The sequence below is a fragment of the Camelus dromedarius genome, chromosome 16 (genome assembly GCF_036321535.1).
Source record: "Camelus dromedarius isolate mCamDro1 chromosome 16, mCamDro1.pat, whole genome shotgun sequence".
Classification (NCBI taxonomy): Eukaryota; Metazoa; Chordata; class Mammalia; order Artiodactyla; family Camelidae; genus Camelus; species Camelus dromedarius.
The window spans coordinates 46,534,607-46,549,494 of record NC_087451.1 but is presented as its reverse complement, the minus strand read 5'-3'; the positions used below and the strand labels follow the sequence as shown (position 1 = coordinate 46,549,494).

At 50.8% G+C, this 14,888-nt stretch overlaps 1 protein-coding gene across 2 annotated transcripts in view; it reads left to right on the top strand.

Annotated features, from left to right (window-relative positions):
* ABR (ABR activator of RhoGEF and GTPase) overlaps positions 1-14,888 on the top strand; it is a 172,687-nt gene that overhangs the window by 68,513 nt on the left and 89,286 nt on the right. For both annotated transcript variants that reach the window (XM_010978926.3, XM_031468485.2), the window contains exon 2: positions 11,342-11,526. In XM_010978926.3, coding sequence (XP_010977228.3) covers positions 11,342-11,526 — 185 coding nt within the window. The remainder of the gene's footprint in view (positions 1-11,341; positions 11,527-14,888) is intronic.

Here is a 14,888-nt window from a genome sequence, read left to right as displayed (position 1 = left end):
TTTGTAGAGGTTTTTTTTTTTTTGGTCTCATCGGTCGATGGCTATGCTGTTTGTGAAATACTCTTCTTGTTTGGTATCTCTCACTGATCTTCAGAGCGGCCCTGTGGATTGGGCAGGGCAGCCATGTCATCCCATTTTACAGTGAGGAAGTAAAGGCTGAGCAGAGCTGAGGCTTGAACTCAGATCTGACTTCTGGCTCAGCTCGTATCCCACTGACTGGCTGAGGGGCTAGTGGTAGCGGAGCTGGGGGTGCTGAGTCCTGCCTGGAGTCTGTTCCTATCACTATGTCTGGCACATAATAATTTAGAAGATGTTTGTTGAATGACTATTGCTCATTTACACATGAAGTAAGGTTTCCTCCATTATGACAAGGTCATCTGGTCATTCTGCACCATTATTCCTATGTGTTCAGTAGGCATATAACTGCATTTCCTATAGAGTAATTAGGAATTTTAGGGCCCTCTGCCTGGGTGGGGAATTACGTCAAAGTACAAAAAGCGATAGACTTGGTCCAAAGAGCAGACTTTGAGTTGTGGCTCAGTTGTTTATTAGCCGGGTGGCTGTGGGTGAGACCTAGAACCTCTTTGAGCCTCAGTTTTCCCCTGTGTAAAATGGAGGAGTGATATATCTACCCTGACAACCTCCTCGGATTGTGAGAACGAAGTAAGATCCTGTCTGGGGGATTGCTTTGTACAATATAAACCACAGTGCAGATAACAGTCAGCATTTCTTCCCATCTCTCTGAGCCTGGACACAGTGAAGCCACTCTCCCTTCTCTGCCCAGGACCCTTTGGCAGGCCCTGCATCCCTCACCTGCCCCTTCTGCCCCTGCTATCGATGCCCTAAACATAGGACTCCTTTGTCTCAGGCTTTGGAGCCCTGGCTTCTCCAGTCGGCCATGGTCTGTGCCTGCTTCCCTGGGGGAGCCTGGAGGTGGAGGATTGGATCATGTCTCCATGGCAACCAGAGAGGCCAAGCAGCACCCCCCCGTGGGGGACCTGAGTCTGTTCCCAGCAGCGGGGGCGGAGCCAGAGCCAGAGCCGAGCGCTCCAGCAATGGGTCTGCACCTCCAGAGACCAGCTGCCCCATCGCCTCTGCCCTGTCTTCCAGTTGCTCCTTTGTGGGGCTAGTGCCCCTGACCCAGGCCTACCTGAAGGCATGCATGGGGTGAGGGGGAGGCCATTCAGCCATCCAGGTGACTGCTGCAGGTCCAGGCTGAGGACTCTGTGTGAATGGGAGGGGGGCTGCCCTCCCTGCCTGCCCACCGTTCACAAAGTAAAGCCTTTTCTGTGGGCCTCCTTCACCTCTTAGCCAGCAAACCTCACAGTCAGTCCTTCAGGACTCAAGTCAAACCCTGCCTCTTACAAGTAACCCTTCCTGCTTCTCCTACCTTGGGGCTGTTTCAGAGTTTAGTTTCATTTGACTTTAAGTTCTGTGACCTCAGGGTCCTTGTCTTAAACTGGTGGTTCTCAGCCTTACAGTACATTCAAATTACCTGGGGAGGTTTTAACAGCCCTGCTGCCCACCCCACACCACTAATTCAATATGGGATTTCCAGGTTGGGAGCCACACACTAGACTCTCCAGGGGATTCCAATGTGCAGTGAAGGTCAGAACTGCTGTCTTGAAGTTCAGGATTGAAATACTCGCACGGTCTGTGATGCCTTGCTTGACCCTAAGCCTACTGAATGCAGGAGGCTCTCGTGCAGGAGGGCCTGTGGGGCCTTAGCCCAGTTGTATGTTTCCAAGCCCTGGTTTGGTGTTTTTGCTTTTCAAGGACTGGAGGAGATCTCTGAGGGCACTTCCTGCTCAGGAAGGGGACCAGGGTGGCAATGATAATAGCTACTGTTTACTTAGCACCTACCCTGGACCAGGTGCCTTGCATTGCATATATTTTCTCATGGGGCCCCCACAAACACCTCACGAGGCATAGACATTGTGTGTTATCCCTATTTTACGGATAAAGAAACTGAGGCTCCAGGAGGTTAAGTCGCTTTCTCAAGGTCACATGCTATTAAGTGGTAATACTGGGACTGGAGCCTGAGTCTGACTCAAAGCCCATGCCCTTGACCATGGTCCTGTCCTGGCTCCCAGCTCCCTCTTCCATCAGTCACAGAGCAGGGGGTGCTGAGAAGGAGTCGGCTTGTCCCATGGGAAAGATGCATCACTTTGGTGCCATGCCACCACTGAGGGGCTCCCAGTGGGATCTCCTGGGTCAGCTGGGGTCACAGGGCCCTGAAGGTGTCCAGCCCACTCTCCTGTTCCTTCAGCTGACCTCTACTGGGGACTGTTCTACCCAGAAGCTGTCTAACCTGCATGATGTTTAATGGCTTGCAACCAGCCTGTGACATGGGCATGGTTATTCCTGCTTCAAAGATGAGAAACTGAAGCTCAGAGAGGCCAGAGCCAATGAGCTGACGATCCGCAGAGCAGTCCCCCCGGTTTTGTAGCAGTGATCCGGCTCCGGCATGGGCGAGAAGACCCTGGACTCTGAGTCTGCCTTGGGGTCTTGGTTTCCACCAGGTTGGGGTGGAGGGGAGATCAAGTTTTGTGCCCTGTGACCTCCTCAGCTGTGTGAAGGACGTGGCAGTCACTGTGGGGGCTGTTGACCTCAAAACTGCCCACAGCTGTTGAGGATAACCAGTGTCCTGGCTGGCTGGGAATGTGCGGAGTTAGAGGATTTGGGGGCAGATGGGCAGCTCTGTGCACCTTCCAGGGGAGGGGCCTTCATCGGGAAACCACGTGTGCACAGTTTCACAACAGGGTCAGTGCAGGCCTCAGCCCAGTGCCCAGCATCCAGGGGAGAGTCATCTTTGGGGAGTTAGTGACAGGAATGGCAAGTTGGAAGGAACCTACCCTGCAGGAGGGGGCTCCCAGGACCTCAGCTTCTGCTTCACCCACCTGTTCATCAGCGCCCTGCATGGAAGGGCGTGGTTCTGCCCCCAGTCTTGGCAGCACCATCCCCTCAGTGGGAACGGCCCCTTCCTTCCCCATTTCTCTCACTTCTGTCAAGTTGCACTCAGACCCTTCGCCAAACGGCCCTCCTCCTCCTCCAGACTTTGACACAGGTTGTTTCTTTCACTCATGGGTCCTGAGAACAACCAGCCCATGTGTTTTTTTTTTTTTTTTTTTTTTTTTTTTTTTTTTTTTTGTCTCTGCAGGTCCTACGTATTATAACAGTTGACGCACAGCTCCCGGAGTCAGGCTAAGTGTGTTGAGTCTGGTTTTCCACTCAACAACCATTAAACCTTGGACAGGTGACTTAACTCCCTGTGCCTTCACTTCCTCAATTGTAAATGAGAATCATGATGGTACTAGTTATTGGGTTGTTAAATTTTTAAGAAAACTTTTTAAGGGCGCCAGTTTTAAGCATACAGCTTAATGATCTTATACATGCATCTACCTGTGTAACCACTACCCAGGTCAAGATACAGAACATTTCCAGCACCCCAGAAAGTTCCCTCATGCCCCTTCCCATCAGTACCCACTGCCTTCCACAGCCCGCCCCCAGGTAGCCCCTGCTGTGAACTTCCATCACCATCTGCTCATTTTGCCTGCTCTTGAACTTCATGGAAATGGAATCCTATGGCATATGCTCCTTTGTGTCTGGTTTCTTTTGCTCAACATATTGTTGATTCGTCCATCGTAGGGTTGCTCTGAAGATGAAATGAGGTAGTGCACAGCCCAGGGTCTGGCACAGTCACAAATGACAGTGAGCGTGCTAGGATCGCACTGTGACATCCTGGAGGAGAGGACAGAGTCTGTGGCCCGGGACTGTCACCACCTGACGCAGCGTGTGGCATACTTTTGATGTTCTTTGGAGACTTTTGATGCTGCTTTGGTGGAATGATGGTCAGGCCTGGGCTTCCCTCTGCTGTTCTCCCAAGGTCCCTCTCCCCAACTCCCATTGCAGTTGTAGGGCAGAAAGTGAGTTTATCACCTAATATCAGCCTTTGTACCACCCTCCTCCTCTGCTGGGAGGGCAGGACCATTCCATACCTGGAACTTACCTTTATCCTGCATCCGCAGTTCATAGAGTGTCCAAGAGGTTGGAAAGATCCCTCAAACCGCTGTCAGCATCTGTTTGGGGGGTTGGGGTCCCAGAATGTAGTCTTGGCTGTGTCCATCGGTCATTGGTGGCGGGCAGTCTCAGGGGAAGGTAGTAAACAGCTTGACACCTGTGTGCCTCCAGCCATTTGGGCCCCTTCCTCCCCCATGCGTGCCGGAGCGTAAGGTGGCAGAAATGAGGGCTTGTCATTTGGTTTTGAACCTAACCTCCCCCCACCCCAGGCCAGCTCTCGACAGTGCTGGAAAAGAGCATGTCTGAGGTCTCCACGGTCTGTCACTTGGTTGGCTCATATCCTGTCATCTGGCATGGGCCCCATCACAGGCATGGAATAAGTAACCCTGTGTTCACATGTGGTTACAATCTGGGTGATTCCGAGCTGATCTGGAGGTCACAGGATTCTGCCTGTGTTGTAACTCAACAGAGGAACATAGGCATCGGGAGGAATTATCTAGTGATGTTTGGCAGTGATGTGGCTGGCAAGACCCCCTGTGGGTAATGGTCCAGATCAGTTGTCCCCACTGGGTCCTGCCTAACTCTTAGCTCAGCTCACAAGGCCCTCGTTGTGCTGGTCTGTGCCCACTTCTCCAGGACTATCTGCCACCTCACCCCCCTGCTCACTCAGTGTTCTAGCCAGGCCGGGCTATTTATAGTCCCCTTAAGGGGCCCTGCTGTTTCACACTTTGTGCCTTTGCCAAGCCTCTTCTCGTTGCCCAGAACTCTGCTCCTGTCTCCTGTCTGCCTGGCAAGCACCCACACATCTTTCAAGATTCAATTAATTATATTAATAATAGCAGCTAAGATGTATTAGGTGCTTACTACGTGCTAAGTGCATTGCGTGCGTTATCCAGTTTAATCCTCACAGCAGCTCTGTGCACTCAGTCCCTCGTCATCCTCTTTTACGTTCGTTGGTTTAACCAATATCCATTTATAAGTGGCTGTCTTGTGCCAGCCACTCTTTTGAGCACATAGCGGTTAGGAAGTGATGGAACCAACCCCTATTGGAACCTAAGCTGTGTGACCCTAGGGTTCTTACTCTTAGCCACAGTGACAAACCACCTCCCTTCAAGTATCACCCAAGCCCATCACTCACACTCTTTTCTACTTGCCTCTTCTCTCTGCCTTGCCTATGAGGTACTTCTGTCATAGCATCTAGGATGTTTTCCTGCTTATTGGATTGCCTTCTTCTACTGGGCTGTAAGGATTTCACTTAGGAATGTGTTCATTTTAAGTGGCAGAAAATCTAACATATGGGGACTTTTATTTCCCATTTAGCAAGAAATGAGGTAGGGTGTTTCTAGTGTGGCTCAGTAGCTCGGTAGCATTAGGGAAAATGTCTCTGTTCTTGCTTGATCATTTCCTCATGGCAGCAATATGGCCACTGTGGCTCCAGTCATCACCTCTGAGTTCAAGGTGAGAAGTCTCTTTTTAATTATCAAGGTAAAGGCCTTGCCATAGGCCCCATCATACGTCATTTGCATCTCATTGACCAGAACTATGTCATATGGCCACTCCTAGTTCTAAGTGATGCAGAGAAAGTGGGTGTCTTGCCTGGGACTAGGTCCACTGCCACCTCATATAAAACCAGTGTAAGGTAAGCAGGAAAGAAGTATATATAGATATTGAGTAGGAGACAAGCTGTGTCTGCTAGTAACCTCGAGAGCAGAGATCATGTGTTAATTTCTTCCAAATTCTCAGAATGCTTTATAATTGTTTTGTGTTGTTGCTTTGCAGGCAACATACAGACATATGCACATAAGGACATTGTTTTCAAACATAGGATACTGTACATACTATTATTAGCTTTTTTTTTCACTAAGTAAGATGGTATAAATCATCCACATAATTTTTAATGACTACAGAGTAGTCCATCTTGGAGAAATACCGTAATTTACTCAACCGATTCCCTATAATTAATCATTCAGCTTGTTTTTAATATTTCACAATCATAAATAGCCCTGTGATGAATAACCTTGTTAACTTTATTATGTACATTTATAATTAATTTCTTGGGACACAGTCTTGGATTATGCTGGGTTAAAAGCTGTACCAACTATTAAAGCTTTTGATACCAAAATGACTCCAGCAAAATTGTGCCAGTTGTACTTAACCTTTGAGAGTTTGTGAGAGTGCCTGTCCTCTGACAACCTTGGGTATTTTTCTTGGCGATATGATAGGAAAATTGCAAAAAATAGAAGTTTGCATTTTCTTTGATTTACAAGTGAGGTTAATATTTTATATACATATAATATACATATTATATGTATATAAAATACACACACACACACACACACACACACTGGGCATTTGTAGTTCTCTTTTGTTCATTTCTCTCAGTATTTAGAAAGTTGAGGGATTCATCTTTTTGTCATTGGATTGCAGAAGTGCTTTATATATTCTGAAGGCAAGGATGTTCCTAGGAGAAAGGTGGAACTGAGCTGGATTTGAAAGCTGAATAGGATTTCACTGTGGGGGACAAGGGGTGAGGAGGATGTTGTAGGCATAGGAACAGCATGTGTAAAGGTCCAGAGGTAGGAAGCAGTGTTGTGTTTGGAGATTATTAATTTCATAGGCTGCCCTTAAAAAAATTACTGCAAACTTGGTGTCTTAAAAACAAATTTATGTTCTAACAATCCGGAGGCCAGAGTCCAAAATCAAGTTGTTGGCAGGGCCATGCTCCCTGCCAAGGCACTAGGGGGAGAATCCTTGCTGGCCTCTTACAACTTCTAGTGGCTCCAGGCATTCCTTGACTTTTGGCCACATAACTCCAATCTCTGCCTCCATCTTCACATGGCCTTCTGTGTGTCTGTGTCTTCTCTCCTTCTGTGTCCTATAAGAACAGGTCATCAGATATAAGTTCACTCAGTTAATCCAGGATAATCTCATCTACAGGTCCTTAATTTAATTACATCTACAAAGACCCTTTTTCCTAAAGAAAATCACATTTATGGGTACCAAGGTTAGGAATTGGACATATATATCTGGGGGCTACTATTCAAACCCCTGCAGGAACCTAAGACATGTCTGATATTACAGGGCAGCAAAATATGACTCTATAAAAGTAGAGCAGGTGCTGACCATAAAAGACCTTGAGCTGAGGAGTCTGGGCTGTACCCTTGAAGTGAATGGAGAACTGTTGAATTTTGAACAGGGGAGAAACACGATCAGATTTGAAGTCTGGCAGTCATGGGGAGAGAGTGTTGGAATTGTCCTTGTAAGAGTTGAGGAGAGTGGAAAGGAAGATGAGGAGTGGGGATATTTCAGGGTGTAGAAGATGAATAGGAAGGGGGAGGAATCTGGAATGACTCCTAGTTTTCCAATTTGAGTGATCTGGCAGATTAACTTCAGGAAAAGGTTGGGTTTGAAGTTCCTGAGGGTGGAGATGTCCTGGAAACCATCAAAGAGATGAATCTGCAGCCCAGACCTCTCCCTGCAGTATAAATAAAATTTGGGAGAGGGAATAAAGTAAGGGTGACAGGAGCCTGGAGAACACCAGTTTTTCCCATAATTTTGTTATGAAAAATCTCAAATATACAAAAAATTATACAATGAACACCATGTACCCACCATCTAGAGTCTGTAATTAACATTGTTCTCCACTTGTTTTATCACACATCTATCTATCCCTTTGAACTTCATCAATCCATTTTGTTTTTTATGTATTTCAGAGTAAGTTGCAGACATCAGTACACTTCACTTCGACACTTAAACATGCATTTCATTAACTCAAGTTCAATATTTAGTGAAACGCACAAATCTTAAGTGAATGCATCCACCTGTGTACTCCAAAGCCCTATCAAGATACAGAGCATTTCCATCACCCCGGAAGATTCCTGTGCCCCTTACAGTCAACTCTTGGCCCCACTACCCCAGAATCAAACACTATTTTCTTTTTTTTTTTTCAAACATAGTTTTGTCTGTTTTAGAACTTCATACAAATGGAGCCATATAGGATGTGTTCTTTTGTGTCTGGCTTCTTTCAGTTAGCATAATGTCAATAAGAGTCGTTTCTGTGTGTGTCTCAGTAGTTGTCCCTTTTATTGCCGAGCAGTTTTCTACTGTAAGGATGTATAAGGAATACTATGTTTTAAGGGGTGAGCAGAGAAAGAGGGTTCCACCAAGAAGACTAGAAGGAACAGTAAAGGCAGTAGGAAAAGCACTGAGATAGAATGTCAAGGAAAACCATCTGGATCAGCTATAATTAGGTTTGACTGCATATAACATAAAAACTAAATAACAGTGACTTAAATAACACAGGCATTTTTTTTCCTCTCATGTAGAAGTCTAGAGGTGGGTAGTTCTGGGGTGGTATGTTGGCTAATTGTGCCATCACTGGCCCAGGCTCCTAGCTTTGTGCTCAGCCATATTCAACATTGGCTTCTGTCCTTCTGTCATCTCATGGTTGAGGATGGCTGCTGGAGCTCCAGCCATCCTATCTGCTGTCCGGACTGGCAACAGAAGGAGGAAGCATGGAGAAGGGTGAAAAAATACCTTCCAGCTAAAACAACCTATTTCAACAGCTTTCCTCAAAGTTCCACACATACCACTCAATATCTCATTGGCCAGAACTTAGTCACATGGCCCACACCATTAGGAAAAGTAGCCTTTTAGCTAGCCACTGAGCACACAGCCACTCCAAATAGGAGATTTCAGTTACTTGCAGGGGAAATGGAGATTGGCTGTCAGCAGCCTCCTCTGCCTTCTCCGTTTTGACACCTGGTGGCCAAACCATTGTCCACTCAGCCTTCCTGTCTGTGGACCTACACAAGCTGGAGGCTGTGCTTGGCAGATTTCCATCATCCCGAAGCCCCAGGGTTCCTTCTTTCTCGGGGGGTGGGTCTCTGTCTTTTCTGTATCCCTTTTCCTGGTAGGCATCTTCAGGGTCTCTGACTGGCTTCCCAGGCTGACAGTTTCAACTGGAGGGTGGAATGAAAGAGGAAGTGTCCGGAACATTTGCAGAGAGAACATTTGCACTTTCCTTCACTCCTGGGCCTCCCCACTGCTGGGGCTGGCACCCCTCCCTCCCCTCTTTGCTCAGCCTCTGCTGACAAGGAAGGCCATAGAAGGAGATTTCTCTAGAGGGTTAGTGAGATTCAGAGGGAAAGAGACGGCATTTGGAGACAGACAGACCTGGGTTCAGATCCTTTCTGTGCAAATCTAAGACTCAATGACTGTCTGTAAACTGGGGATAGTAAGAACAGCCTCACCAATATGGCTAGGTTGAGATGTGGGACCATGGCCACTGCTACCACACTGAAAGGATGACTTGGGCACATGAGGGGAAAGGCTGGCAGAGACCTTGCCGGCCTGCCGTGTCCCGTGCAGCTCCAGACTGTGTGGTAGAGGCTAGCCACACCACCTTCCCTGTTGTCCCTTATACCCTCGCCTTTGGGAAATGTCTTGAGAATGAGGGATCTAGTCCTGTGATCCCCGGGAATTGGTCAGTGTACAGGGGAGTCGGTGTGGCCTGCTGGAATCTGAACTATTGGCCAGGCCAGCAGGGTTCACCATGGCTCACACCCCCGGCTTTGACACCAGACACGAATAGGGCAGCCTGGAGCCTCCTGGAGGAGAGACGGCAGGTTGCCGTGATATTTCATCCTCTCCTTGTGCTTCTCCAAAGTACGTAGGTCTCACCAAACAGCCGGACCCCCTCACAGTGTCAGACTCGGGCAGACTGGACGCTGTGGCTCCTCTTCCTCCTTTGCACCCCCTGGAAATAGCAGAGTCAGCTCACCCCCGCCCCCGCCTGCCTGAGGCAGAGGCCCTGCATCCCCCAGGCAGTGGGCCCTATTTCCTGGGTGCATGGCATGCACACATCCCAGTGGCTGCATCACTAGGTACTGTGGTTCTTCATGTGATGCCTGTCCCAGGAGAAAAATAATAGCTCATGTCCCCTGACAGCTTAATGGGCCGTCAGCACAGCGACTGGAGAGGAAGCCAGCAGGAACAGGTGCAGCGAGGCTGGGGGAAGCTCTCGGCTGCCAAAGGGCCAGATTGGACTGAGTGTGGCTGTGGCCTGGCGCCCTGGTGACCCGTTGACACCATTCTCAGGCTGTCAGCTGCCCTGGGGGCTGCTGTGTTGTGACAGAGGAGGAGGAGGGCCCTCACCGAGAACTTGGCTCAAGCCTCAGACCTAAGAGGGACAGAGCATTCCTCTGTCCATGCACTCACTCCACATGCATCCCGAGATCCTGCCGCACGTCAGCCCATGGCAGCGGGGCACCCAGTGATGGCTGACACCCAGATCCCACCCCAGGGGCTCCGGGATGAATGGGCAGGATCAGCAGGGGCACTAGAAGGCTGTGCACTGTAGGAGTTCTGAGCTGGGACGCCAGGGAGGACGTCCTGGCGGAAGTGGTATCTGGGCAGACAGTGAGCCAGGCCCAGCCGGGGGTAGGGCCAGGGCCCCTCACACTCCTGCAGGAGAGACTCCCACCGGTGGGGTTTGACCAGGGGCCTTTCTGACGCACTGCCCTGTGCCCCCCATGGACCCAGCCTGCTGTCCCGGGAGAGGATGTCTGTGCGTAGGCTCTGGACCCTGAGTGGTGCTGGCAGCACCGACGGGGTTAACGGCAGCTCGACTTCCCTGTGGCCTTTCCTTCCCTCCTTCTCCGAAGGAAGCCTATATTGAAATTACAGAAATAAGTACTGGCTTCTGAGGAGTCTGCTGTTCAACCATGTCCCTGCCAGGTCCAGGCCGCCCTCTCGCCCACGCTCTGCCAGCCTTGGGCTCCAGTCTGCACAGGGCCCTCGTTCAAAGGGGTGAGTGCTCCCTTAGGAGCCAATGCTCAGCCCCTACCCCGAACCCTGGTCTGCCTGCCGGCTCAGGGATGGGGCTCAGTGTACAAATGGTACCCAAGGAGGAGGGGCGCAGGAAGTGACATCGCTTGGCCCGCCCCCACCTCCTTATTCCCTATAAAAAGCAAAATGGTGACTCAGAGAGGAGAGTTGGAAGCGTGCTGCTCCCACTGTTAATTTTTAGACTTGGAATTAGGCAGGAGGCAAAGGAAACAGCAGCTCGAAATACACGACTGACATGCTATTAAGCAGGTGGCAACAGCAGAGCCGCTCCCCCTCGTCTCCCAGCAGCCCCTGAACCGCAGCACCCAGTGCCTGCTGGCCTCCCGGGCCCCGAAGCCCCTGCCCGGGCCGGGCGTGGATGGTGCGGCCGGGGGCATGGCAGCCGGGGGCCGCCGCCGCCGCCCACTGCGCTACCAGTCCCTGGCAGCCCTCGTGGAGGACTCTCAGTGGCCTTTCTTGTTCCTTGTCTCAGACTTCAGCTACGGGGCCGACGACTACGACGGAGAGGGGAATGAGGAGCAGAAGGGGCCCCCGGAGGGCTCGGAGACCATGCCATACATCGACGAGTCACCCACCATGTCACCCCAGCTCAGTGCCCGGAGCCAGGGCGGCGGGGACAGCATCTCCCCCACCCCACCCGAGGGGCTGGCACCTGGGGTAGGTACACCTGCTTTTCCTTCCAGGTTTGGGAAGAAGGAGCTTTCGGGGAGGGGATAGGCAGGCCTGGGTGTCCTGGGCCAGGCTCTGCTTGGGGTGCTGCTGGGGTACGGGATTCGGGAGATTTGGGCCTGGCTGTTCTTGGTGCCCTCGGCATCTCTTTTGGGTCCTGGGCCTCGCAGACCAGGCTCCCTTCCCCCACCTCCTGCTGTTTCTGCCCACTACCCCCCACACACACCTGTCTCTGCCTCCTCCACCAGCCACCTGCTCCTCCTGCCTCCTGGACACCTCACCTCCTCTTTCAGCTCCTCTCTAGCAAGATGGGCCCTTGGGGAGGGAACAGGCTCTCCTCTCTGGGCCCCGGCTGGGCAGTGGCTGCATATGAGATCTGTGGGCCATGAATGCACAGGTGCCAGCTCAGCAAACCAAGGCTGGCCTGGGCACAGGCTGTGGGGAGAGTGCACTGCTTCTGTGGCACTCCCTGAAGACAAAGGGCCCGGTACAGCCCTCTTCTGTTGACTCCGGAAGGAACTGATCCCTAATGCTGTCCACCTCTCCTCTTGCCAACTGACAAGAGCTCTGCTCCAAAGAGAAACATTTTACAAAGATGTGCTGAGACAGGCCAGGGGATAGAGATGTGTGGAGGTTTGCAATCCTTGTAATTAATGCTGTTCCTGGCCACAGGGACCAGCTCTTGTGTGCGTGTGTCTGAGACACAGGAGCAAGTGAGACAGAGGGATTCCTGAGGCTGTTTTTCTGAAACTGGGGAGAGTCATAGCCATTTCTTCACTTTGATGGGGGCTTGGAGTGCTTGGCCCTGCTTGGTAGGGGGCTTGTCCAAGTGTGTTTTGTGTAAGGGGCTCCGCTTTCTTCCCTCTAATATCCCCAAGAAGCAGTCACTGAGATGCTGTGAGATACTTGTTTCCCTCCTGCAGGGCCCAGCAACCCCCACTTCAGTCCGGCACTGCCTGGACTCTACCGTTTCTTGAGAACCCCCTGCTTCCTTCCCTCCCAGCCTCCTTGGCCACCCTCCACCTGTGCGCACAGCTCTCACCCCCTCTTCACACACCGGGGTGGCTGTTATAGCCTTTGGCAACAAGGGCCTTGGCAACAGCTTCCCACTTGGGGGAAGCCACATTGTTGCCACGGCAACAGAGGCCTAGGCAGAGCTTATCAGCTGCCACGCAGTGCAAGTCTGGGAGGGGTTGGTGGGGGGCAGGTGGAAGGTGGAGGTGATGGACAAGGGTGTTGGTTGGGTTCAGGCCCCCAACAGTCGGCATCCTGGGGTGTTATCCTGTCATCCTAAGGAAGGGGGGCAGATGAGACAGCCACCTTGGACACGTAAGGGCAGGACTTTTGCTACTGATGGAGGAGAGGGTACTCTGGAACCTGAACTGAGGCCACTCAGGGGAAGCAAGGTGAAAACTCTTGCATCCTGTCTCACCCTTAGGTCTCTGACCACAATAGGGCTTAGAGCCACCCACCCCTGGAGACTCAGCTAACCCCACTGTGAGCCAGTGCAGAAAGATTTGCTGCAGGACTCAGTACAGTACCAGGAATGCCAGCAGAGAATTGAGACCCTGTGGCCAAATTAGAGCCCCTTGCTGAAGAGAAAAGCCATTTCCTTTCCCCTTCCCTGCCTTCTTCCTTGCTTCTTGTCCCATCTCCTTCCTTCGTCACATGGCCACCTTGTTGGAGTACGAGCCATTGACTTTTAGATTCCCTGGTGAAAGGTACTTCAGGTGATTTCTCTAGTGAAACAGGTCAAGGCATAATGGGGAGATGCCCCACCCAGAGCTCTGAGGCTTCGGGGCAGGGACTTTCTTCACTACATGGCTGCTCATTTTGATTGGTGACTCACAAGGGAATCACTTGGTTTAAGGACTTTGAAATCTAGAGATGCTGCAATGACAACTGACCAAAGTACTTCGGAACGCCAGGGTTAATTTTTACATCACTGGCTAGAAGTGATACAAGCTAGGGATGGGGAGCATTAATCCAGTTTGAGGATCCTAGCCAAGATTCCAGCCCAGTGCACCTCCTGCCTGCTAACCTTCCTTCCAGAGTTGCAATTCAGCCCTTTCCTCTGTGTCACTGGCCCCATCTAGTGGACTCCTCAAGTATTGCTGTTGACATTGGGGTGCTGGAGAGAGTTGACACACCTCTAACTGAACACTTGGGGGCTGTTTCAGTGTGAAAAAAAAAAAAAAAGAAAGAAAAGAAAAGGAAAAGAAAGCCAAGTTTTGTGCTACTTGGCTCTGCTTATATGACCAGGCAGGTCCCCTCCCTGCCAGGCTTCCTGTTAAGGCTTTGGGAACCAAGAGGACTTTTGGACCAAATCAGATGATTGTTCTAGATATTCAAATATCTGGCCTCTGGGCAACTGGGAATTCCACACCCAAATATGCAGCCAACTTGTTCCTGGAAGCCCAAGGCTTGGTCTTTGTGTTAGACAGAATTCTCCAGAGAAACAGAACCAATAGGATGCGGGGCAGGGGTGGGATTGATTTATTATGAGGAGTTGTTTCCCATCATCATGGAGGTTGAGGAGCCCTGAGACCTGCAGTCAGCCAGCTGGAGGCCTGGGAGAACTGATGGTCTAGTTCCAGTCTGCGTCTGAAGGCCTAAGACCAGCAGAGCCAGTGGTGTGAGTCCCGGTCTGAAAGCCAGGAGGCTCGAGACCCAAGAAGGGCTGATGTTTCAGTCTGAATCTGAAGGCTGAAAAAGACCCACGTCCCAGCTCAGCAGTCAGGCAGGAGGAGTTCCCTCTCTCCTGCCTTTTTGTTCTCTTCAGCTCTTCAGCTGATTAGTTGAGGCCCACCTACATTAGGGAGGGCATCTGCTTTACTCAGTCCACTGATTCCAGTGTTAATCTCATGCAGAAACACCCTCACAGACACACCCAGAATAACATTTAGCCCAATGTTTGGGCACCTGTGGCTCCGTCCAGTTGACACATAAAACTCACCCTCACAGTCCCAGAGAATGAAGGGAACATGAGCTTTGGATAGAGGAACATGTACTACTCCAGCTGTGGGACTTTGGACGACTGTCATAACCCCTCGGAGTCTCAGCTTCCTCATTTCTAAATAGGATTAATCACCAGAAAAATGTTGAGAGGACGGACCAGGATAACTCAGCTTTTAGAGGGTGGGGGAGCCAAGAGTACAGCGAGGACTGGGTCTCATGAATATTTGCTAGACAGTGACCGCACCTGCTTTTGCAGCCTCCTTTCTGCAGTTGGATCCGTCCTCCCAGGTGTGGTAGCACAGATGAAACCAGGTCTCTGGTGTTGGCAGGATGCACACTCCTCACTCCCCAGCACACCCCTCCAGCCTCACTCTGCTGCTCTTGCCTTAGGT